Source organism: Talpa europaea (genome assembly GCF_964194135.1).
Source record: "Talpa europaea genome assembly, chromosome: 12".
Lineage (NCBI taxonomy): Eukaryota > Metazoa > Chordata > Mammalia > Eulipotyphla > Talpidae > Talpa > Talpa europaea.
Genome location: NC_140079.1, coordinates 74,837,732 through 74,864,239, shown reverse-complemented (window position 1 = coordinate 74,864,239; position 26,508 = coordinate 74,837,732). Strand labels below are relative to the sequence as shown.

Here is a 26,508-nt window from a genome sequence, read left to right as displayed (position 1 = left end):
TCCCCATACAATTGCAACCCCCCCATTCTGATCCCAATCCCTCCCCTCTCTAATTCCAGTTATAGGATTCTGCTCTGAAGAAAACATGAAATGTGAACAAATGCATAAAGTTATTCATCACAGTCAAAAGTGAACAAAACTGAATTGTTGGAAAATTGGAAATAAGTAACTGATTGTCTGATATAATTGTGAGCAATTGTTACTTTCTTCTGTTTCCCAGAATACCTCACTGAGATGGTATTATTTTTAAAATCTTAAAAAAAAAAACATTAAAAATCTGCTCTGTTGTCTGAGCCTAGACACTGTTTGGGTGCACAAAAGTCTCTCCTCTTGATTTATCTCTGGTTAGTTTGGTCTCCATGGAGAATATCTGAAAGGGACTAAAGATATATAGGAAAGACCAACAATGTTGGTTGAGATTGCAGGTGGGTGGGTGAGATGGACACTAACAGACTCACAATGCACATGAAGATCAAAGCAGGTCACTTATTGCATGCTTCCAAAGAGACCTGCCTAGGGTTAGGGTTTTTTCCCTTGGGGACTTATTGCCTATACCTCCACAGATGCATTCCAACACATGATGCCTGATATTCAGTAACACTCTTTGAATATATTGATGAATATTGCTAGAATCTTTTATAATGGCAAAATTTGTTTTTTCCAGTACTGTTTTTCATGCCTCTTTGCCAGTAATGACTTGATACACTGATCTGTGATTCCCAGGATTGTTAAAGACCTGAGTTGGTACTAACACCCACTTAGGATAACCAGTGGGTAACCAGTGTTTCTATTTCCAAAAGTGACCCGAGATCTTCTTTTGCGATGGGGATAGGGAAGCTATGTGTGGGGGCTGGGTGGGAGAGGACTATCTCAGGCAAAGGGGGAGTGCCCACATTGTCCATTAAAGGACTTTGTCTGAAATATGATCTATTGATAAAGTGATTACCTTGAAGGTTTGAGCCTAGATCCCTGCTTAAAGAGAGTGGAGGGATGTCACATAACCTGCTCATAGAAAAGTCAGAACCAAGCCATGATGGAATGGTGGTGAGGCAACAGCACCTCCTCTAGACAAGCTCTGATGAATGACATTTTCCTTTCTGCAGCTTCGCAACAATAAGGCAAAGGACGTCTGCCTGGACCAGGGACCACTGGAAAACCACACAGCAATATTGTACCCATGCCATGGCTGGGGACCCCAGGTAAGAGCCGTCTCTAACCAGGAAAGGAATAACTTGACCATCCTGCAGGGGATATATGTAACTTCTTCTGTCCTCTACTTTGTAGTGTTAAAAAATGGACTTTCTGCCTGATGTGCATAGAAGCCAATTACTATGACATCAGGTTTTGAAAGGAGAAAGCTTTATAGCAAGTTCGGAAAGGAGATAGGAGGAAAACTCAAATTTGCCTTCTCATCTAGGAAGGAAGAGGGTTTATATTTATTTTGGAGAGCAAGGTTGAGAACAACGAAGTTAAATTTTATTTGCTAAAATGTAGGTTGGACCAAAGGAATGTAGAATTGGCTGACGTTTATTATTATAGCTAGTTGCAGGGCAGTTTATACATAGAGAAGAATGAAGAGGCTTTTCTTCAGATAATAGGAGTTTTGAATTTTCTGTTGATGAACCCTTTGCCTCTAGGTAACCCCCCTCAATTATTTTTGTTTCTACCTCAGCAGTCTCTCAGTTTTAAGGTCATTCACCTCTGCACATGCTTACGTTGTATCACCTGCAGATAATTGTCCACACACTGCTGTGTCTGTGAAAGCAAGTCTCAAAAAAAAGTTAGATATTTTTTGTGTTGTTTAGGAAACCAGGGTCAATCTGGCTTTGGTTTCAGTAGTTGTTATCTGTTCTGACATTTTGAGAAAATGGGGGTGGAGCAGGATTTGTGGTTGTTTATAGAAATCAGGGGGAAATTCACAAGTAGTTTGATCAGCAGAAATATTAAGAGAATCAGTTGACACATTTCATGCCCCAAAGAAATTTGAATAAAACTCAAAGGCATTTGGTAAAAAGCAAGTGCATATCATTTGTGTATATGTTGTTGTTATAACCAAGTGTGCCTACTTAAAACTCCAAGAAAATAATAGATTCCCTTGTGGGAATTTGTTGATTTGTCCTTTCTGAAAAAGCCATAGTCAGTATGGCGTAAGTATGACCAGGTCTGTAAGTGTTGTGCATGAGCCACATGGTGGCTGAAGAGGGAGAGCATGCTTGCAGGGACATTTTAGAGAACACATGTGTTCTCTGGCTTCATGGAAAAAAACAAAAGATAACTAAAAAAATAATAAAACAATAAGCTAACAAAGTAAAAAGAGAGCCTGGTAAATGAATTTCCATTGCCAACTTTGTACTAGCCAACAGTTTGTGTATGTTTCTGTGCATATGTGTGTGCATGTGCCGAGCTAACAGAAATTCTCTAAGATTGGGAGAAAACATATACCAAAATGTCATTATATTTGACATTTGCAAAAATTATAATCAATTTTATGCCAATCAATAGTAATAGAAGGCAAGCTATAAATTGGGAAAATATTTATATTCTATTCCAAAAGAGCACCTAAATGATTGATTCTAAGCTAGACATACAGAATTCTCTCTGAGTCTCAGTGTGTTCATCTGTAAGAGTAAGACACTGGGCAAAATGCCCTGTAAGATCATTTATGTATTTGAATACCTGTGGTCACATACAAATTCATATTCATCAGTCATACACACACACACACGAACACACACACACACACCACACACACACATTAACATGTGCATTCATAAAGACTTTTCATAATGATTTTGCTTGCCCAGTAAGCCGGTACTTCAAAGGAGAGATTCATATTCCCTCTGCTATCACCAGTGGGTAGTGCTTGTCTTCTAGATCTACAGCCTGCCTGCAATATGTGACAGGTCCTCTGAAGGTGAACTAATACTGCCAGAAAGTAGAATCCTGACACCTATGATTCTTATATCCACTCTTGGAGGTAGCAGACAGCATGAGGAAACTGAGGCACAGAGGGGAAATTGTCTGTGAGCAAAGCAGAGTAGAACTCAGGCCCTCTAGCATAACTGAGGCATTTTAAATTTAAGCCTAATCCACATAATTCAAGATTATTGGCTGAGTCCTACCATCTCATACACTTGGTGAAAAGTGCCTATGGGGAGCAGAATTGCTGAGATACCTAGACATGCTGCTTTTCCTGAAGGTTCTCCATCATTAGCATTAAGGGCAATCCAGAATCCAGAGAGTGTTTTCATCCATTCATTTCCTCATTCCCTCAGCAAGTACATCTTGAACACCTAGTGCAGATGCTAGTCACAATTGTGTAAGGGGCTGATAAGATGTCGTCCCTGCTCTCAAGTGGTTTACATTTGAGGGGGAAAGATGAGTAAAGAGGCAGGAAACCTATAGCATTTTAAGAATGAAAACAGCAAAATAACCCAGGGTGCTAGTGCTGGGTGACAGATGATGGCCCACTTTTGCGGACTTAGGATACAAGAGGGAAGGAAGTACTTCCTCTTCCAAGAGAGGAAGCAGAGGATAGATGGAGAGGCAGATCTTGATCTCAAAAGGCATGATAGGCATGCTCCAACGCACTGGTTCTCACACTTCAGCATGCAGCAGAATCTTCTGGAAGGCTTATGAAAGCAGAAGCTACTGGGCCCCACCCTCAGGTTTCTCAGTCAGGAGTGGGCTTTTAAATTTTGCATTACGAACAAAACCTCCCAGGTAGTGCTACTGCTTCTGGCTTGGGGAGCCCCTGAAGGCACTGGGGGTCACCTGCAGGCTTCACCTGAGAAGATGATAGTTCAGGCTGGGCACAGCTGCTCCTGAGAAGCATCAGAGAAGATGGATGCTGTGAAGACAAATGAACTTTCAGCTCCTACTGTCCCCTAGCCCCAGTTTTCCCTCCCAGGGACTGAAGAGTGAAACCTTGATTACAGAAATGGACATGGGGAACCGTGACCTACAGAATGGTGAAGTTAGCCATTAAAGAAGCTGCATCTTGGCACAGGCAGAACCACAAACCAGTGATCCACCCAACTAGATGATCCCAACTTAACACTGGTTCAATTAGAGCATTTTACTTTAGGACGTGCAAAAGCAATACCAAATCAATAGAAATTGTACTTTGAATTTTGTTGTTTTGTCGGGTTTGCAACTAGGCATGTCACATACTGTCATGCTGCTGACACACTGGGCAGTGACAGTGAGCTTCAGTCCTGCCACCATGGGGGTAAACAAACAATACTCCACAGACTGCCTTCACTTTCAGTGCAGTATTCAATCAATGGCACAAGATATTTAACACTTAGGGCCTCCCCTGGTGGTGCAGGCTGTTGAGTGCAGCGCTGTGAAGCTGTCCACAGCCTCTGCAGTTCTGGTTCAATCCCGGCTGGCCGGCGAGGGTCCCACATGGTGCAGCAGAACTCTCCTGTCTCGCCCGCTGCTCCCCTCAGCAGTGTATTTCGTCAGTCTGCCTGTTCTGTTCCCCGCTCTGTCTCTAGTGAATCCTCTCACCCTCCCATGCATCTGGCCTGTACCCTGGTTCTTGTATAAATAAATAAATCTTTTAAAAAAAGATATTTAACACTTAGTTATAAAAGATAAGCTTTATGTGAGATAATTTCGCCCATCTATAAGTTCAGTGTTCTGAGCACATTCAAGGCGGGCTTAGCTATGAAGTTCAGCAGGCTAGGTGTATTAAGTGCATTTTCTACCTATAGTATTTTCAACTTATGATGAGGTTATTGGAACTAAACCCCATAAGACACCAAATATCTATAGTCTTGGGCAAGGTGAGGGAGAGGGAAGGTGGGCACACAGTGCTGTCAGTCAGAAGGGCACAGAGGATGAGAAGTAGGGTCTCTGCCCACTAGATGTCCCCTCCCTATGATGCCTGCAGTCTCTGGTCCAGGCAGCAGGAGCTTGTACCTGCACCCTGGGGATTTCCACTTTTCCACCACACTGTGTGCCTGGCCACCTCTTTGGGAAAGACCAGGGGTAGCTTTAGAAGAACAAGTAATCCCCAGGCTTCTTTGTTCAACCTTCTGAATAGATACCTTTTGAATTGAGTACTTACAAGCCATGACATAGTAGACACTGTCACATTTAGATATGTACTTAATCGTAAGGGGCCTGTGAAGCCAAGTTCTGTGAATGAGTAAGGGAGTAAAAATGGTCTCATAACCACCTCCCAGAACTCTGAGGGCTTCCTCTTGTGACTCCACAGTGAGTGTATTTTTCACATGGGTGTTTGAGGGGAAGGTTTTCTAAGCCACTTGGGAAGCTCTGGGCTGAACCTGAGGACCAGCACGTTGAGGCAACTGCTCATTTTTCTGTGATGCTGTAGCCACTTCCTCCTACCTCACTCCAGAGCCGCCTGCCCTTGCACCATCTCTGGCTACTCAGAAAGCCCTCTAATGCCTTTTGATGCCCTTAGCTCCAAACACGGTCTGGGACAGACCCCTGTAAACTTGACTTTCCTCACCCTTCTGTCCAGAAGATGCCTTTATTCCTCCTGTGTCCCCTCCCTTAGGATTCCACCCAGTCCCCTGCTAAACAGACCCAGCAGGAATGCCCCTGACAGCATGGTCAGAATTTACAGAGACATCTCCCAGACAGCGTGGTCAGAATTTACTGAGAATCTGCACCCTGAAGATAGCCACCTTGTTGCTCTCCGCCAGATGAGGCCAGGCCCTAAGTTCTCTCTCACTAGGAGCTTAGTGACATTCACTGCCTAGTGCCTGGCCTTTGTCAGGAAATAACTGGAATTCCTCTTTCCTTGGTTTCACCTGTATGCAGAACTTTTCCAAATGAATGCTCCTGCCATTTAGTTGATTGTGGAATGGCAAGCCAAATTAGGCTGCTCGTTGCACCCCCTAAATCTAGGATGAATACCTAAAAGCAGGCCATGGTTGTTTTCCATCTGCTGATTTTTTTTAAAGCAAATCTAATGTTGTTTTCTGTTCTACCACATGTTCTGAATTAGCGTGCACCCTGGGTACTTCTCTCCAGCTGCCAGGTCGCCCCTCCCTGGCTCATCAAGAGATCCCCCCTCTCCCGCTCAATATGGCTCCCCCCACCATCAGAATCATTTCCCCACCAGTCACGTGCATTGACATCTTCTTAAACTGCTTCATAAAGTGCTGTGGGCAAACAGAGACAGAATCGAAGCTCCTGTAACAAGGCAACTCCCAGAAGAAGGAACTGGTGTTTCACGGACATTGTTAGCTTAATTAATGGATTCCATGTTGTAATTTATTATCAAGCAGCAATTAAGCAGAGATAAAATAGGCACTGAGGAGGGTAATTTCCTGTCTTGCAACATGTGTTTGTCAACAAGATGGAAATGGTTCCCAGCCACTCAGAGAGCCTGCTCGCTGGCAAGGTTCTGTCCGTCAGCGAGCTTATAACCAGCCTACTCTTGTCTGGTTACTATTTTTTATTAAATAAACATCAGTTTCTTTTTTGAGCCTAAGTTTATTTAAAAGCAGGGTATCAAGGATGAAGCATCAGCCTTTGGTGTCAGCTTGAACCCAGGTAGAGTGGGAGGTCTTGTCTAAGGAGACCCACAGCTCCCCAACTGACTGTAGGTTTTGCTGTTCTGGGCCCAGGTCAGGTGTGTTCCCAAGATGGAGCAGCCACAGGTCACCACATAGGGGTCTCACTGTGGCCTCAGCCTCCTCTGCCAGCCCCTTTCTGCTGTCTCTCCTAGCCCAATCTGTCAACCTTCCTCCCAGACACTGCATCTGATTTCCCTTGAGGGCAAAGGTCAAGGAGAGAAGTGGAGTTGGCAATTCCTCCTCCAGGGACCGCCCCAGCATCTGCCATGACTCTGATACCTCTAATAGCTCTGGGGCTCCAGCAATGCGTTACAGTCCCTCCCAGAGGTACAGCAGGCTGTGGACTGTGGGCAGAGCTGTGCATTCTGGGCCCACCTGGGACAACTCTGAGCACTTGGCCTGAGCCATGGCTGCATTGAGACAGGGAACCAAAATTCTACTGATGAAGCCATTTCTGTTTTTAGTGTCATGGCTAATCCTATCAGGTGGGTAGTGCCCCTCTCCCTCCTTTACTAATGAGAATATTGAGGTTCAGGTAGTGCTGATTCTCAAACCTAAGTCCTGTGGCTCCTGATCTTATATACCCTGCTGTGCCATCTGGTGCATTCAGGGAGCAGCTCTCATATTCTTGAGCCCCCAAATACCCTCTAGCACAGAGCAAGGCATATAGAAAGGCTGAGTAGAAGCAAAGGCAATGCATGAAATGCAAAAGCAAAGGTTGGGGTAGGCATGGAGATGGGGGAGGCATACAGCATGTCTGGGGACAGTACACAGCTGGATGAGCTGCCTGGTCCAGGGCAGTCAATTGGAACAGAGTTTTAAGAGCTTGGATGCCAGGGTAAAGGGCCAGGACTCCCAACATCATCTCACGTGTGATCCACGGGACTGTGGAACTTGTTACAAATGCTGATTCCTGAGTCCCACCCCAGACCTCCTAGAGGTGGCATTGGGAATCTACATGTTAGCAATCATTCCAGAATTTCCCCCCCACTCAATGGCTTTTTGAGTTTTAGTCATGGACAATACTGTGTCATACTCATGGTGACATGTGTCCCTGATTACCTAGGACAGACCCAGGGAATGCCTCATCCTCAGCCTAAATTGTTTTTAATTTATAATACCATTTCAATTGTTTATATATATATATATATATATATATATATATATATAATTGGGGTTGTTTTTTCCATCTGTAAAGTGAAATTTCTCTCTCTGTAGCACATAGGGTCAAATAACCACACCACAATCAGGTAGAGAGCAGTTCTGTTGCTCCCGGCATCCTCTCCCAACCCTTTGGGGCGATTAACCCCACCCCCCACCCTACTTGCTTGTGTACAGATCAACTACACAGACCAGCTGAAAGGTGCCCGCGCTTGGGCGCACTTATGCAACTGCACATGTGCAAATGTAAAACCTGCGGGCTCCCGGGGCCTGAGACCCACCGCACCCAGCAGTGACCCTGGGGACTTCAAGGATTGCTTTTCAAACAGCCACACTCTGTACTGAAGGTTCCTAAGACTAGGTGTGCACCGCACACCTGGAGGGTTCTAGGTTTGTGGGCTCTGTTTCTGGCACTTTCCATGATTCAGTGGGCTCCAGGGGGAGTATGGGAATTCTCGCCTGTATCCCAACTGCCAATTCCTTCTCCTCTTCCTCTCCCCTCTTTACTGAGAAACTCCCTTCTTTCCCTCAGTTAATTTATCACCAGAATGACAGATGAGACTTCTTTTATGCCGTAATTAAATTTAATCTGATCTTGTATTTATTCTTTGATGGCTTCATTTTTTAAGCGATACATCATCCAAACACCTTGTCACGATGATGCATGGTGCCAATAAGGCACTCGTGCCCCACTGGAGTGACAGGACCCTGGCGAGCTATTAGCATGAGGAAGGAACTCAGAAAACGCTGAAGTTAATGACATCCAGCAATCTCCTGGCTTCCAAATAAAGTCGTTTAAGTGTTGGGGCTCAGGGATGTAGCCACTGGGAGCACATTGGCATTAAGACTTGGGAGAGATGACAGCCCCAGAACGCAGCACTGGGATTCCAGGAGCAGACCCTTATTTTTAAGCAGTAAACCCAGAATTCCTTTCCATGCTCAGGAGTCTGAGTCCTAGAAAGCAAATGAGGTCAAAGCAGGGCACTTAAGCAAGCCCTTGAGGGGAAAGTGAGGGTAGGTATTTTTAGGCTGGAGAGATCTACCAGACACAAAGGGGAGAGGACATATTTCAGGAGGGGAAATGCCAGCTCCATTTTACACAACAGAAATGCCAAACCAAGGAGTTTCTCTACTGCACATTTCCATTTCTGGATTCATGCAATATTTAAACACACTTGCACACTCACATGCACACACACACACACACACACACCTCCTTCTACATTCTAGTGTGGCACTTAGAAATTCGTTTGGCCTTGTTGCAGGTGGCAAGAATATTAAAGACCTTTTTCTGTTCCTCTGACTCATCTCACAAAATATTCAAACTGTTTCTGATTTTATTATTCTGTGATTGTTCGTTCCTGCCCCCCACCTGCCTCCACCCAGTCCACAAATGCAACCCTCACTCCCATCCTTCATGGAGAAGAGGGTACCTTGCTCTCTGCATCCTGAGACTTTCCCAAGGGTTTAGGGACCCGAGTCTCTTTCTCTGCCATCTGCTTTGCTTCCCTCTTCTGTTTCCAACCCCCAGTCTCCTCTCTCTAATGAGCTCTGACAAATGGGTCTCATGGAAGGCCACGTAAAGGGAACAGGAATGCTTGATTTCCTAAGTGGCATGCAGAAGTAAATGTATTTGGTCTGTTTAAGGAGGACTCCAGGTTAACGAGGAATTACTGTGCTTTTTCTTTCTTGCCAGAAGGGGTTGATAAGCTATTCTTCCCAGAAAATCAGAATTACAATCATATATTGTTTCCCAGTAGAGATTCTTAGTTAAAAGTCTTCTATCTCCTTAGAAGTTCAGTTGATTTTTCTCCAGACACGAAAGTGATCCAGGCAAAGCTTTTGTGTTACTGTTAAGCTTGGAATAAGGAACTCAGACTGAAAAATAAGGTGGTGACCACATTATCAACTGAATTCCTACCTTGCCCAGAGCTGTTAAATTCAAAGAAAGTCACTGCTAATCTTTTTCCTTTTCACTAAGATGCAACAGCGTTACAGTGAGTCTGAAAAATTCAAATTTAAATCATCTATAATCCTACTGCCCTAAAACAACCATTATTATTTCTGAGGTAAGCTTTTAGCTGTTTTTTCCCCCAAAGAAATGTGTTAGTTTCTTAGGTTGTTTTCATATCACAGAATTAATAAAGAGACACCAGCTCTCCTCCTGAAGAACAAGAAGGGGCAGGGAGCCTGCTGCTCTAAAGGACTGGGGTGCCTCCATGGTCCCTGGGGCCACAGGGCCAGGGCAAAGCTTTCCAATAGCCTGGTCCCCTGACCTTTCAGTGCAGAGTTTCAATCTCTCTTTGCATCAGCAATGTCTGTTGGATGATTATGTTCAGCAACGTTCCTTGTTTGAAATTGAGAGGGTCTAAGAATGAGGGCAGTTAGAATTAAGACCAGATCCTGGAGAGTTAGAGCAAGTGGTGTTTAGACACATCGAGAGGGGCTGTGGTGCCCCCGGAGTCTGCATTCCCAATGACAGAGGAAGACCAAATACGAGTCACAGAATGTCTGAGACTATCACTCCACCCAGCTGACTGAGGAGCTAGCGGTAATGGGAAGTTCCACTATCAGACAACGTGCTGGACTTCCATGTTGGGGCCACCAAAAGTGCCATGTCCACACTGATGTTGGCTCTAGAAAGGTGTGAGGGGCTTTTTCAGGCTTCTCGGTGGTGGGGTGGTGTCATCTCCATCCCCCTTCTTGAAGAGCTGCACCTTATAGTTCTTCCCTGCAGTATCAGAGGTGATGGGCCCTGCTTACAGGCAACTATCTTGACAGTTTGGGACTGCTTCCAAAAGACTAGGCTCATGGCTGTGAAATTCCTGCAGGGACTCCATGGAGATTTAAATGTCAACCAGCCAAATCTTGAAGGCGATGCACAGGAAGCCTCGCAGGAAGGCTTAGTGCATAAGGACGTGGGCTGTCATCTGCTTGGTGTCAGTATCTGTCCCTTGAGTAGGGACTGAGGCCATGAACAGCAGAGGAGAAATCAACTTGAGGGCAGTATGGACAACGGAGCCCCCTGGCACTCCCAAGCCTTTGTCATGCATGCCTTGGTAGGGACAAGGCTTCTGCCATGAGGAGCTGGCCTGAACCGCCCATGATAGTGGTGGTCTTTGTTCCCCAGCATCTCACTGAGAGTGAAAGTCAGGAGATGACACTTCCCACATAGTCTTCCTTGATGTTCATTCTTCCATGGTGAAGCTAAGAGGAGTTTACTTGCTGCATGTTCTTGTGTTCAACAGGAGACCCACATTGTACCATATACCCCCTGTTCCCAGAAACCTCAATAAGTATTGCAAAAAGTCATTCTTTTTTATTATTATTTTTAAACAATATTTGCTTCCTTCCACCCCCTCAGATAGAGACCACATAGAATTCCCTTCCCCAAGGCACCCGTGCACCATCACCGCAGTCCCCTGTGCTCCTCCCTCCCTCCCTCTCACTGCTCTCCCTCCTCTTCCCCTGCAGGATGTCTCTAGTTTATAATTATCTGTTTTTGCTTTGTTGTATTTTGTACTGTTATTTTTTTTACACTGATGTCTTATTTGGTTCCCCTATATTCCTGTTATAAGTGAAACCATCCAATATTTTTTCTGCAAAAGGTCATTCTTTGTGAGAGAAAAGTCAGAGAAGGATGGGAGTAGAAAGCCACTACCTTTAATTAAGCCAGAAATTGTTCTGTTTTTAAAATTTATTTTTCACATAACAATGGTAGCATAGTTGTGAGATGGCGGTTATATCTCTGCTTTATAAACTAGAGAGCTGAGATCTGTTGAGGACAAATGACTTGTCCACGTCTCCAGAAATGAGAAAGTCAAGTTTTCAAAGCCTAAGTGTTAGAATCTGGGAGCTCAGCCAGGCCACCAATAAGGGGATCCTCCCAAGTGCTGACAGTTGACCTGTCCAGTACCAGGCCTGGCCAACCTCAATGGCTTTAAAATGAAGCCATCTCCAAATGAGGAGAGTCTTTGGACTCTGCCTATGGGATATCTTGCAGGTAATCCCAAGAGCTAGCTGGATGGAAGGGCATGGATGCCCCTCAGCCTCATGCTTTATATTGGCAATGTGTGATAATGCCCTGATAAGTCCTGCAGCAAAAAAAAATCTTTTGAGCTTTGCTAGACCCACTGGGGCAGAAGCCTCCTTAGAAAGATTAGAAGGCAGAAGACTTGATACAACCACTCCACCCATCCTTTGGAACTGGTGTCCTGTGGAATGTATTCTGAGAATTGCTGGCCCACACTATCCCTTTTATTTTTATTAGCCCATTGGCTGACTCATGACTGACTCAATCTAGCTCTACTGAATACTATCTGTGACCTTGGGCAGGACACTGAAGCTCCTTATACTTCTCTATCATGGAAATATAGATAATAATAGTTCTCCTTCATAGAAGTGTTACATCAGTTAAATAAGCTAATCAAGGTGAAGCACTGAGATGATGTCTGTAGTGCATGCTAAATGAACTTTGATGTCCACAATGATGACAGTGGAGTCTTGGGAAAGTGTCCACTTTCCACAAAAGATTCAGTTAGGGCCACCAGATTCTAAAAGTTCTTAAAATAGCACTGCCTGACACTAGCTGTAAAAAGTTGAGTATCTCGGGGCCTCCCTGGTGGTGCAAGGGGTTAAGATGTAACCTATTGAAGCTGTCCGCAGCCACTGCAGCATGAGTTTGATTCCCCGGCTGGCCAGGGAGCAATCCACATGGCATGGCAGACCTCTCCTGACTCGCCCGCTGCTCCCCTCAGCAGTGTATTTCAGCCTGTTCTGCTCCCCACTCTGTCTCTGGTGAATCCTCTCACTCCCCCACCTCTCTGGCCTGTACCCCAGTTCTTATATGCCTAAATAAATAAATAAATCTTAAAAAGAAATAATTTTAAAAAAGAAAAAAAAGAAAATTTGAGTATCTCAAGACATGTTGAGCACTTCGAATTCTCAAAGTACTTGTAACAGGAAGATTGTACCAGTGATGCCTAAGTGGCATAGTATGCAGCTGTGAAAAAATAACAAGGACAATCTCTGTGAACTGACACAGAAATTTTGACTTCTTTAAATGAAGATGATAGGGCCTCCCTGCTGGCACAGCAGATTAAGTGCAGCTCTGTGAAGCTGTCCTCAGCCTCTGCAGTGGGGGTTTGATTCCCACATGGCGCGGCAGACCTGTCTGCCTGTTCTACTCCCACCCAGCTCTGTCTCTGGTGAATCCTCTCACCCTCCTGCTCCTCTGGCCTGTACCCCAGCTATTGTATAAATAAATAAATAAATAAGTAAAAAAGGGGCCTTCCCGGTGGCGCAGTGGGTTGAGCGCCATGCTGTGAAGCTGTCCACAGCCTCTGCAGCATGGGTTCAATTCCTGATCAGCCAGGGAGATTCCCACATGGCGCGGCAGACCTCTCCTGTCTCACCTGCTGCTCCCCTCAGCAGTGTCTTCGGTCCGTCTGCCTGTTCTGCTCCCCATTTTGTCTCTGGTGAATTCTCTCACCCCCTGCACCTCTGACCTATACCCCAGCTCTTGTATAAATAAATAAATCTTTTTTAAAAAAGAAGATAAAATACAGCAGAATATGTGAAGATCGCTAACCCTTATTTAGGACACATGATAGTATAGAAATAAATATGTTATCTGCCCATATATGCAAAAGAGATGAGGAAGGACAAGCCAGAAAATAATGAGATGGGGTACTGACAGGGGAGGGAGAGGATGGGATGGAAAGAATATAGAGATGGGAGCAGGATGGGAAGAATGAGAGGAGAGCGAGGCCTCTCTCCCCATATGCGTCCCCATGCAGTGCTGACTCAGAACAGCAGAGCTTCAGGTGGCCAAAAAATAACTAACTAAATTAAACTAGACTGTAGGGGAGAGCACCAAAGTGGAATGCGGGCAGTGAAAACTTAGCCTACCTATATTATGTACGGATAACACCACATGAAGAATGGAGACAAGGCCAGTAATCTAAGTAACTTGGGAGCAGTTTGGACAAATTGGGTACTATAAGGTTAAAGCAAAAACTACCGTTGTCAATACTGTTTTCTAGTAAGCAAGCTTGTCTTCCACAGGAGTCTGGGATAACAAGTCTGAAACTATTGTAGGTGTCTGAACAAGCAAGTATAGAGGGTGTGGGTAATGAGAACCAGGCTCCGCGCTATTAGAGAAGGAAGCTACGGGTAAGGAACATTTGCATTCTGGCCTGGCATGCTGGATGTGAGGGAGCAGGATGAAGTCTTTTTATATTTATATCATATATATGCATATGCATAGATAGAGTATAAAATGTAGACATAATCTTATAGAAAATATGGAGACAAAAACAAATATGTTCTGTAGCTAATAAACATGTATCTATTTCCTAGCACTAAGGGGGAGCCCAGAAGCAATGAAACCCCAACACAATGAACACAACTAGGATACAGATTTGGGGTGGTTCTGGGGAGAGAGCAGCGAAAATATGAGTCGAGTCTGGAAAATCTTATGATGTCAGAATATAAGACAATTCTCAAAAGTGTAGTGATTTGTCAAAAGAACAGAGGAGCCACCCTGAAGGAGCTCCTGGTGGCCAACGCTGGAACTATTTGAGCAACAAAATAAATAACAATAATATCGGGTTGTCATCCATGAGTTCATACTGATGTAGATAAATGAGGGAAAGGGGACAACTCTTTCTTTCAGGGGAAGTCCAGGAAATAAATGTCGACAGAAGGTGGGAAATGCAAATTGCCACCAGGCATCTGCACGGTAATAACTGTTGTAGTTCAGAACTATCCATGGATGCTAAAATTAGTGGGTGAAAGTAGGTTGAAACAAAAGATATTTGCAGAGTTTCAAAGTCTCTCCCTTTGAAAGGGAAAGAGGTAACATTATGATTGTGAAACCCCAGAAGACACCAACCTATCCAGCAGCCCAGGATGGCTTCGCCAGTACTAAGACCCCACACCCCATCACCTCTATGGTTTTCTCATGAGAACATACAGCTATCACCTTAATCTTAATCAGAGAAAACGTCAAAAAAAAAAAAAAACACACCCAAACTGAGGGTCATTCTATAAAAATAACTGAAGTAACTGGCCAGTTCTCTCAGAAGTCCCAAGTCATTCAAATGAGGGAAAGACTTGAGGTGCTGCCCCAGGTGGAAGGCTAAGGAGCCGTGATTATGGGTGCAATGCGCGATCCTGTGTTGGGTCCTGGAAGAAAAAGGAACATAGTTGGGAAAGTGGCAAAATACCAGCCAGGGCTGTAGATGGGCTAATAGGATTGTTCGAGTGCTAACTCCCTGGCTCTCATAATTACACCACACTGATGTAAGATATTAACTGTAGGCAAAGCTGAGTGTCAGGCATGCGGAGAATTTATGCCATTTTTGCAACATTTTTGTGAATCTAAAATTGTTTTGACAAGAAAAGGCCTCTTGTTTTTACAAATGGTTAGAAAGTCAAATGAACTAGTGTTGTTAGTGGAGAAGTCAAAGAAAAGGATGACGGAGGCTCAGGTGACACCCAAGTCCCTGGTTTGATGGAGAGATGCTGGTGTCATTGGCTTAGATTAGGGATGCAGGTTTTGGGGGTGAAAGATGAGTTCTATCTGGGGCTTTGTGAGTTGAGGGTGGGCTTTGGCCAGGCCAATGATAACATCCAGTGATCAGCCATGCAGAGGACAGTGACAGAGGCAGGGGCACTCCAGGGTGTGCAGAGGGCAAGCAGAGCAGCTCCTTTATGCATGCAAGAGCTGGGGTACAAGCCAGAAGTGCAGGAGGTGAGTGGATTCACCAGAGACAGAGTGGGGAGCAGAACAGGCCAATTGACCTGAAATACACTGCTGAGGGGAGCAGCGGGTGAGACAGGAGAGGTCTGCTGCGCCATGTGGGTAGCTCCCTGGCTGGGGATCAACTTGTGCTGCAGTGGCTGTGGATAGCTTCATAATGCTAAGACTTAACGCCTTGTACCACCAGGGAGGTCCCAACAGCTCCACCTTTGCTGGGCAGCAGAACCAGAGCAGTGGAGTCTCGCCAACCATGGAAGCAAAGCCAAATGCCACCCTCCCCAGAGGTGCTGAGGCGAGAATACACTGAGTGTTAGCTGCAGTGACAGAGGACCCAGCCCAGGTCAGAGGACCCCCACAGAGCATGCAGAGAGAGATTAGGGTGGATACAAAAGAATGGGAGGCCAGGAGATGGGGAGGGTTCTCTGGAAACTTGAATTTGAGGAAATCTGAGAGGGCAAAGACAGGCAGGAAGTGAGAGCACGTTTAAAGGTGGAGTGGAGGGCCTCCTTGGTGGCACAAGCGGTTAGGATGCAACCTATGAAGCTAACAGCAGCCACTGCAGCACGAGTTCGTATCCCCGCCCAGGGAGCTTCCCACATGGCTCAGCGGACCTCTCCTGACTCGCCTGCTGCTCCCCTCCGCAGTGTATTTTGTCAGTCTGTCTGTTCTATTCCCCACTCTGTCTCTGGTGAATCCTCTCACCCTCCGCATCTCTGGCCTGTACCCCCAGCTCCTGTATGCATAAATATATAAATCTTAAAAAAAAAAAAAAAAGGTGAAGTGGAATGAAAGACTAGACAGGAAGGAACAAGTCATTCTCCTAAAACATTGTAGAAAATCTAGAAAACACTTAAGAATCATCTCAGAAAGTAGATGTTCTGTCATGTGAATTTGAGTAAAACTGTACAAAAGGCTGCATTTCCCTGGGGTTAAATTATGGACTATTGCAGTGGAAAGGTAGGTGCTTTTTTTCCTTTTTCTGAGAAAAATTTATGAATTCCCCTCAAAAGAAAGAAAGAAAGAAATCGGCTGACCTGCCAGCCCAATTTTCTGAGAGCTTCAATTTCTGGTGTACCTGGCAGAGCTTACGATGCTAAAGGACACAGACAGGGAAGTACATCTTCAGGGGTCACCTGTTCCAGTGAGGAGGTGTGGCCCATGGGCAGTTGCAGAGGCTGACTGGAAGATGAGCAATGAGCATGTGAAGGAAGGGGCCAGATGTTGTGGATGGCCCTATTGCCTTAGGGGTGAGCTCAAGGTGGCCATAGGTGAGTACAAGCTTCACGATACACTCATGATCTCAGGTAGGAAGGAAGGGACCATCAGCGTGAGCAGAACCAGTAGGTTGGAGAGGTCCACAAAATAGCGGGGAGATGCCACTGTGCCAGTGGGAGCTTCTGGGATTGAAAGAAAAAAACGTATCATTGATCTTCAATTATATGGGGCTTAGGGACACCCACCCCCATGCAATGGAAACCTTTTGACTCCCCCAAAAAACATAACTGTTAATAGCCTGCTGTTGATCATAAGTGATACCAATAATCTATACAGTCCATTTATACATATTTGTATGTTATATGTTATATACCACATTCTTACAATGAAGTAATCTAGAGAAAAGAAAACGCTACTAAGAATACCATAAGGAAGAGAAAATACATTTACAGTATTCTACTGTAGGTATCAATGCCATAGGTTTACATCATCTGTTTTCAAAAAAATCCTAGTATTAGTGAGGCCAGGCAGTGCCAACCGTGTTTTTCAAAGGTCGGCTGGAATCCCTCAGCCTACTGCTCCCCACACTCAGGGTGCCTCTCCCAGAGGCACCCAGTTCTCTCCACACAACCTTGGAGATCAGACCCTGCAGCCGCCTGTCTCCATCAGCACTGCCCGGGATCCATCCACTCCTGGGCCCGTGTCTGCAAGAAAAGCAACCCAGGGTTTTATGGTACAAATGTGTCTCTCAATTCATTCTGAGTAGCAAGTGCATTTTCTGGAAACATACTGTTTTTATCGGCATGATGAATCAGGATGGTGGAAAGAAGAAGACTGAGGAGGGAGGCCTGTGGGACCAGCCCATCCCCAGGAGCTGGCTCTGGCTCTGTAACATGTCTTCTGAGCTCCCAGATATACTTTCAAATCAACTTTGTTGAGACATAATGTAGGTACAATAGACTGCATCTATTTAAAATGTACTATCTAATGAGTTTTGATGGGGTACACACCTTTAGAACTGCCTCCCCAATCAAGAACATTGCCACACCCCCTGGAGATTCCTCCTGCCCCTTTTCCCCAGTCCCATCTCCTAGGCAGCCACCACTCATCCACTTGGAAATACAGTTTTAAGGCCCCCCATTTTTTTCTGTATTCAGTAAGGGTCAGGCATCAAGATGTCTCCCCAGGCATGTAGTTTACACACGTGGGCCTGGGTTGCCACCCTAAGGTGTTCCCCAAGGGTGGGGATCTCCTGTCTATTGCTGGCCAACTTCCCTAATACCCAGTGACATAGAAAGTCAATTTCTTCTTAAGAATATTCACATGTGGGCCTCCCCTGGTGGCGCAGCGGTTGAGCACTGGGTTGCAAAGCTGCCCGCAGCCTCTGCAGCGCCGGTTCAATCCCCGGCCACCAGCCAGGGTCCCACATGGAGCGACAGACCTCTCCTGCCGCGCCCGCTGCTCCCCTCAGCAGTGTATTTCTTTGTCAGTCTGCCTGCTCTGCTCCCCGCTCTGGCTCTGGTGAATTCTCTCACCCTCCCGCACTTCTGACTGTACCCAGTGCTTGTATAAATAAATAAATAAATATTTTTTTAAAAAAAAAGAATATTCACATGCCCATTAATCACTAAGAACCGTTCTTGTGGTTTCAGCCCAGCAATAAGCAAATAAATTCACCCCAAAGCAGAATTGAATTAATGAAACACATCTCTTTGCCCCTTGAGTAGGAGCTGGACAAACTACATTTTTCATTGAGTCATGGTTTTCTACACTGATCAGGTCTTATATTAAAGTGAGGAGAAAGACCCTTAATATGCAAGCAGTTGTAAACCATGTTTTTATTGACAATCCGATGGATTTTGCTGTGTTCCAGAGTCACTCCACAGTTATTTGGCTGGTTTTTTGTTTATCTGACTATAACCTGCGTATTTTATTTTTCCCTCAAGGCTGGTAAATGTGGGTTAATAGTTGTGTGTACCTCTTAGATCATCTCAAATAGAAAATACTTTTTTCTCCTAAATGAGAATTAATTGTATTTGTGCTCAGAGATTGTTTTTATTTTTTTCCTAATGCATTAGGGCTGTGGATAATGACGTTCATTTCTCCTCTTGGGCCCAGCAGCCAAACCTGGACTAATCCCATCCAATTCAAAAGACATTTATAGAGCATTTGCTTTTTGTAAGATACTTTTCTTGGTCATTATGTTATATAAAATGGGTAGGATGCTGCTGTCCGAAAACAGCAACAAAATTCAGTAACAAGGAACTGCATATTTATAAAGTATGTAGTTATGTAAGCCCTGGGGCCGGGGCGGGCGGAGAGCTTTTAGGAACTGTGGAGATGGAGTAGGAAGGGGATCATCTCACAGGGAAGCCTGTGGGCTCTCTTTGAGAAACCTCAAATCATCTGTTACAATAAACCAGGAAACCAGGTAAGTTGGGCCTCATAGTGGAAGGCCATGGTAAAAGTTTATTCTTAAAACTGTGGGTGTTGGGTGCCATTGAAGGTTGAGGCAGGGATGGGCTGGGAAGGGCACTTGGGACCTGGGAAGACCTAGAGGCAGAAGGACAGTTACAAAGCAGCAGCTCAGGTCCCAGAAGAGTCTCACCTGAGATTTTTGGAGGAAATATTTATGAGGAAGATACATACAGAGGCAGAAATTATAAGACTTGTAACCAATTTTGTGCATGAGAATGAGGGGGAGAGAGAGGATGAGGGTAATTCAGGTTTGCAAACCAGAGTGTAGGGAGAGATCATGGGTGTGGGGATCTAGCAGGGAGCTGGGGATCTGGTCTGCAGAAGTGAGAGGCACCACATTTCAGGTAGGAAAGAGAGGAGAAGTCATCATACTAGTCCAGTTGAGAGATGCTGCTGGCTTGGAAAAGGGACATAGCAGTGAAGCTGAAAACTGGATAGAGCTTGCTGGTGGGGGAGGGAACGAGTCAGAGGAAGAGGCAAGGATGAAGCCAAAGCATCTGGTCTACGCACTTGGAGCATGGAGTTGTCCTCACCAAAACGCATCAGATGGTGGACTAGTATGGGTGAAGGTGGAGGATGAATTTGGTGTGGTTCATATAAACTTGAAATGCTTATTAGACCTCCAAAAGTCATGTCAAGTAGAGAGGTAGATGTACAAATCTGGCATCAAGGGAAAATGTTGGTTTTGAGATAGTAAATTGACACAATTAGTCAAGTTAATGCAAGATGCCAGGAAAAGCCTGAGAGCAGCAAACTCTCCTAGAAAGGGGGTCAGAGTGTCGAGAGAGGAGGCTGAGTCCCTGGCAGCCTGAATGGTACCTGGCCCACTATTGTGCCCAACTCAAAGTCTAAGGAGCAGCAAGTGAAGTTGATAATGAATAATGATAATGATAATGATAATGTTGACCTTCAAGAGAGCAAATTCAATGAGGTAGCTATGGCTGAGATCAAATTGCAAGGCATTAAGGAATAAGAGAGAGGAAATCCCAGGCAAAATTAGGGGGTAACCAGAGCTGTGACTAGAGAAGTGTTTTTGTGATCACGATTACATTTATGGTCTATCCGGTTGGATAAATGAAAAAGAAGACAGAGATAATGGTCCAGGACACATTATGTGGAGTGAAAGAGGGGGGAGCAGAGATGGAAGTGAGAAAATGTGTAGGAAGCCTTTAAAGGGGTGCTGGAGCATGTAGATCCACGTCCCAAAGACTTGAGAGGACATGATGGGGGCCTGGAAGAAAAGACACTGTGGAATGAACAGAATTGCACTGAGGTCTAGGAATATTGAAATCAGAATGTTCTAGAGGAAGGCCAAATTGATAGGATTTCCAGGAAGGCAGGAGGCTGCAGCCAAGCCCTGAAGAAACACAGAGGACAGGGAGCAGAGAGCCTTTGGGAGGTAGGGGCTCTGGAGGGATAGGGGGAGGTGGACTAGAACCTGCGAAGGCTCCCGAGCCAGGACTGGGACAGAAGGGGTGTTAGATAAAGTCATATCCCAGCATTCACCAGTCTCCTACCTTGTGGGGAGAGGTGGACACAAGCTCTGTTGGCCAGCTTTAACCCCATCATCCTTTCAGACCCCAGCGCCCTCCCGCGGACCGGCCAGCACAGCATGTGAACTTGGCCTGGTGATGCACTGTGAGAATCTGCCCTCCCTCAGAATGGAAATCGTGCGGGGCCCTCCTCCCTGAGGCCTGCCTGGCTTGGGGCTGGTGTTTGGCTTTTGCAGGTCCCCGCAGCCTGGATCTCATTGTTTTCACGCCCTAACAGACCCCAGAAAGGAGAGCCTCTAACTCCCAGTGGCATTTAGCTTCGCTCTTTAAACATCTGGGTCACAGATATGCTCAGTTAATTAATGTTCTTAGCGCTGCTCATTTGCCTGCTGGATAATAGATTGATTCATAATTTCAATAAGCAGCTGTGTATATCTTTCCCCTGAACATAAAGGCATCTTGCTGTCATTCATCACTTTGCATTTGGTGAATTTAAATATATTCAGGGAGACATTGTTTAGGGAGGGGTAAGGGAGGACTGTGGATTTCTTACCATTTCGCCTCTAACAATTACTCTGATTTGGAACTAATTTGAGTTTAAAGCTCATGTTAACAGCATCTCTCTCAAGGGCACTTAATAAACCCCCTGTCCCTTGCTTCAGAGGGGAACGGGCAGATTCCTCTTCTGGAATTGGAGCAGAGGGTTCTGAGGAGCTGGGAACTCCCACAGAGAAGCTCATCCCAGGAGGAAGGGCCTCAAGTCCCTGAACTGTGCTCCCTTCTTGCTTCATTCCTGGCCAGAAATGCCCCGAATCTCAGGAAGAGGCCCCTCTGCTGCTCAGCTGCTACATCAGAGCAGCCAACCATCAAGTCCCCAGGGACCAAGGACAGAGACTAGGACCCAACCAGGTGACCAGATATCTTCCTGCCTCAGTTTCCTTGCCTTTAACCTGGGGAGAGTCATAGACCCTATCTCACAACAGGGTTGTGAAAATTGGATTATTTTCTCTCCCTATAAGGCTTAGAAAGGGTACAGAGCATACCTTCAATACTTGGCAGCTGGCAATATTATTTTTTAATTTATTAGACACCAGCTGTATGTAAGTGACATACCCACCCCACAGGAGATGAGAGTTAGGCTAGTTCCCAGGCTGGGCACACAGAGGACACTCCAAAACTCGCTTGTGTGGTATAAATCACTACATGTAGATGGCTCTTTAAGGGTTCAGCACATGTACCAAGTGCTCATCCACAAACATTTTTTGAGCCCTTAGTTTGTGACTTTCTTCCTAGCAAGGAATGAGATGAACTGGGCACAGTCATTGCCCCTCAAGGAGCAGAAGAGGTGAATGCATGTGTCCAGTGGTGGAATACATGATAGTAAACAACAGGAGAAGGCAGCAGAGTGGGCACAAGTAACCCAGCATGGGCTGGCTTGGCAGGGGTGTGCCAATCCCAGCTCCGTATCGGCTATTGTCACAGCAACCCCAGAACTCCGTGGCATAAAATAATATCATGTGCTATTGCTGACAAGGCTACAGGTCAGCTGGTTGATCTGTGACCTGGTCCAGGTTTGGCTGATTTGGGCTGGATTTGTTCATGCATCTCCTGGCAGTTAGCAGGTCGGTGTTGGCCTCACTGATCTGGGATGGCCTCATTCATTCTTGAGGTTGACTAGCTGTGGGTTGGACCCCATGTCCTCATACTTCAGCAGGCCAGCTTGGGCTTCTGCCACAGTGGCAGCAGGGATCCCAGGTGGATGTACCCTGTACATGCTAGTTGCTTCTGCTAGTCTAGTTGCTTCTGCTACACTCCGTGGGCCAGAGCAAGTCACAAGGCCAACCAACACGCAGGGGATGGAAGTCAGCTCCACTTCCTGGTGGAAATCACTGCAGTGTCATCTTGTCCAGGGTGTCTGGAAGGAAGAGTGAAAGGTGTGACCACGTTTGCAGTCTACCACAACCTCCTAGCGCTCGTTGCAGTACAAGGAGTGGAAAGCAAGTGGCGGGATCGTGTTGCCTTCATCATGTCCCTGATTTTTCCATCACACTTGGAACATAATTTCAATAATAATTGCAATTGTATAATTCCAATAGTAATTTCAATAATGTTGCAATAATAATTTCATCAGTAATATTGCAGTAACTACCCTATACATAAACTTTTATTCACAGTGCTGATTATTTATTTACTTGGGATAGAGTTCTAAAAATTAATTTATTCAGTCGAAGGAGAGGAACATTTTCAAAAACAAAGTATGTATTTTGAAATCTTTTTTTTTTTAAAGATTTATTTATTTATGCATACAAGAGCTGGGGTACAGGCCAGAGGTGCGGGGGATGAGAAGATTCACCAGAGACAGAGTGGGGAACAGAACAGGCAGACTGACTGAAATACACTGCTGAGGGGAGCAGCAGGCGAGACAGGAGAGGTCTGCTGCACCATGTGGGTTGCTCCCTGGCCAGCCGGGGATCGAACTCGTGCTACAGAGGCTGCGGATTGCTTCATAGTGTGGTGCTTAACTCCTTGTACCACCAGGAAGGCCCTTTGAAATCCTTTTTGAAAGATTGTAGTAATTTAGTCTACCATAAGTGCATCTTATGTTAACACTGGCAAAATGGGAATAGTTTTTTTTTTTTCTTAAATTTATCTTGGTCTAGTTTTTTAATTTGTTTTAATATCTATGAAGTTGAATGCTTTTAATGGGTCTGTTCCTTCTTCATTGAACTACCTCTTTGGGCTCTTTGTAACAGGGTAGATTTAATTAATCCCAGTTTACAAATAGGAAGGAATGAGGACTCAGAGAGGTCAAGTAACTTGTCTGAGGTGGCCCAGCCAACCGGTAGTAGAGCCAGACTGTTGAAATCAGATGTCCTGCTCTTTCACTTATTCCTGCTCCTCCCTATTGCTGAACAGAAAGCTAGAAACATGAAACATTGAGAACATGCTTTTAAAAATTTCAGAGTGTGGGTCTCCCCTGGTGGCACAGGAGGTTGAGCACTGGGCTGTGAAGCTGTCCTCAGCCTCTGCAGCGCTAGTTTGATCCCCGTCGGCCGGCCTGCAAGAGTCCCACGTGACGCGGCTGCTGTTGTCACGCCCGCTGCTCCCCTCAGCAGTGTATATCATCAGTCTCCCTGTTCTGTTCCCCACTCTGTCTCTGGTGAATCCTCTCACCCTCCCGGGTATCTGGCCTGTACCCCGGTTCTTGTATAAATAAATAAATCTTAAAAAAAAAAATTCAGAGTGATCCAGGGTAGCTGTATCCAGGCTTAGCAAGCCAGAAGGCTCCCTGGGCATGGCTCACCAGTGATTTGAATACATGGGGTGGGGGGGCATGATGGGCCTGCGATGGTGCCCACTACTGCAGCAGACAGGGCACAGGTGAGCCTCCACCCTGAGCCACATTTCCTCCTGGTCTCACGTCTACCTCCCACTCCCATCCCCTGCTGCTCTGCTCTCTCCCCAGCTTGCCCGCTACACCAAGGAAGGCTTCCTGCACTTGGGGGCACTGGGGACCACCACACTCCTCCCTGACACCCGCTGCCTGGTGGACAACTCCAAGAGTCGGCTGCCCCAGCTGCTTGACTGTGACAAGGTTAAAAGCAGCCTGTATAAGCGCTGGAACTTTATCCAGGTGAGTGCTCAGAGGACGCAAGGATGCAGGCCACAGGGAAACCACTGCCCGAGAGACTCCTCAGAGTGCAGGGTCTCCCAGCCCCAGCCAGGCGTGCAGACCACGTCAGGGCATGCTGGGTTTCATGCAAGACAGTCTTCCTGACCCTGCAGCAGCGCTGAGCCGACTGCACTGATAAACCCTAAAATGGGAGTGTGGGGGTGAATTCTCTGCAATCTAAGGACCTGTTGCCAGCAGGACCCAGTAAGTCAGAGCTGGAATAGACCCAGAAATTCCTGACACCTGACACCATCCCCCTTCAGTAGTAAGCATCACCCAGCTCAGCTGCTCAAACTCAGTGAAGCTTATTTTCTGACTTCTAGGGTTTCCAGAGGAAGCCCCAATGGCCCCTCCCTATTTAAGAATTTTGATGAGATTGTTTCCCATAAGAGGTCAGGTGCCAAGCACTGTGGTGATTAAGCCTCTCTCTCTCTCTCTCTCTCTCTCTCTCTCTCTCTCTCTCTCTCTCCCTCCTCCTCTCCCTCCCCTCCTCCCTCCCTCTCCCTCCTCTCCTCCCCTCTCACTGTCCCCTCTCCCCTCTTCTCTCTTCTCTCTCCCTCCCTCCTCTATACCCCACCTCCTCCCAGAACGGGGCCATCATGAACAAGGGCACAGGGCGCTGTCTGGAGGTGGAGAACCGTGGTCTGGCTGGTATCGACCTCATTCTCCGCAGCTGCACAGGACAGAGGTGGACAATTAAGAACTTCATCAAGTAGTGGGGAGATGCTGGGGCCCAGAACCTGGCTGCTGGGCCCGAGTCTGCTGTCCCCTGGGCCAGCTACACTGGTGGGAGCAGCAGGGAGCCAACAGGTGCTTGGAAGACCTCCCAGGCCTTCTGCAGGGCAGCAAGGCACCCCAGATGGAGACTTTTTGTCCCCATCAGACAACCAACTGCCATGAGGCTCATATACCCAGAAAAAGACCCCTGGCCCTTCTCTGGGAACCCAGAAGCTGTCTTCTGCAGCTGGGTGTCAACCTGGTACCAAGGAGTAAAACCGTCACCTCTCCTCCTTGCTGTCTCCCCACCTCTGTCAGGACTGGGGCTCACAGGACCCCTCCTCTTTCTCATCTTTGGCAGCAGCAGCTTCTAAATTCTACTCTGGTCCTCAACAAAGTTGGGGGGTGCTCAGCCACATCCTAGCTCCCTCTCCTCAGAGGAGGCAGTGAGACCCTGAGACTCAGTTTCCCTCGAGTTTGCTTCTGCCCAAATGCCCGTTCACAGTCCACCCCCAAATCTCTCCAACAGGTGGCCTAGGGGACTCTGGGCTGCCCCTGAGCTGGCCTGGGGGGAAGTGACACTTCCATGGTCACCGGGGCACTCAGTCCTGTGTGCCTGGGCCACTCTCCTACCTGTGTCTGGAGGGTGCCGGAGACAGGAATAGGATGAGCACCCAGGGTGCTCTCAGCTGTAGAAACCCCCGAAGTGGAGCTGGGCTAGGGCAGCTCTGCCCATCCCAGGACCAGGGGCCCCAGCCTCTGGAGGCTGTGCAGGGGGAGCAGCCAGGGACCTCCACCTGGAGCGCGAGGACTGCGGCCAGCACGGCACAGGGCCAGGCCCCCCAGGCACTCTGTGCTTATTCATGTCACCCGGTTCTGCTGGCCAGCGGGCGAGAAGGCAGTGGATTCCTCTCTGAAGAGTAATAATTTTTTTCGATTGCCCTCTGGTTAGGGTGCACTTATAAATCAGAGTTAATATATGGACGTGTGTGCATGCACATGAGTTTGTGTGTCTGTGGGATGAGCATGGCAGGGCGTGTGTGATGTGTGTGTGTGCGTGTGCTTGCGTGAGTGGCACCCCACGGCGTGTCTGCCTGTGTGTGTGTGTGAGTGTGTGGTAGCGCAGATGTAGAAGTGTGGCTTCGGGCACGCTGTTTCACTGCTCTCCTGGAGCAGAGCCAGGCTGCCGAGCAGCTCGGGGGCTTGGCCTTGGGCTTCTGCCAGGAGGACGTGGCCCAGCCTTGCCCCATGTGATGCCCCAGAGGAAGCCTGTCCCTCTGCCATTTCCTCTCTCTCCCTCATGCTGCCCCCAGCCAAGCCCTGCCCAGAACCCAACCAACCCTGTAGCTGCCCAGTTGCCAAGTTTGGGGTTCACAGTGTCTCATTTGGTGGCATCTTATTGGTGGTCACCCCCACTCTATCTCCCCTCTTGTGAAATAAATACAT

General features: G+C 46.6%; 1 protein-coding gene across 1 annotated transcript in view; it reads left to right on the top strand.

Moving 5' to 3' along the window:
- GALNT17 (polypeptide N-acetylgalactosaminyltransferase 17) overlaps positions 1–25,061 on the top strand; it is a gene marked incomplete at both ends in the record, with an annotated part of 370,966 nt that extends 345,905 nt beyond the window's left edge. The window contains 3 exons of the mRNA XM_084249348.1: positions 1,104–1,199; positions 24,139–24,306; positions 24,933–25,061. Coding sequence (XP_084105474.1) covers positions 1,104–1,199; positions 24,139–24,306; positions 24,933–25,061 — 393 coding nt within the window. The remainder of the gene's footprint in view (positions 1–1,103; positions 1,200–24,138; positions 24,307–24,932) is intronic.
- Positions 25,062–26,508: the final 1,447 nt, after the last annotated feature.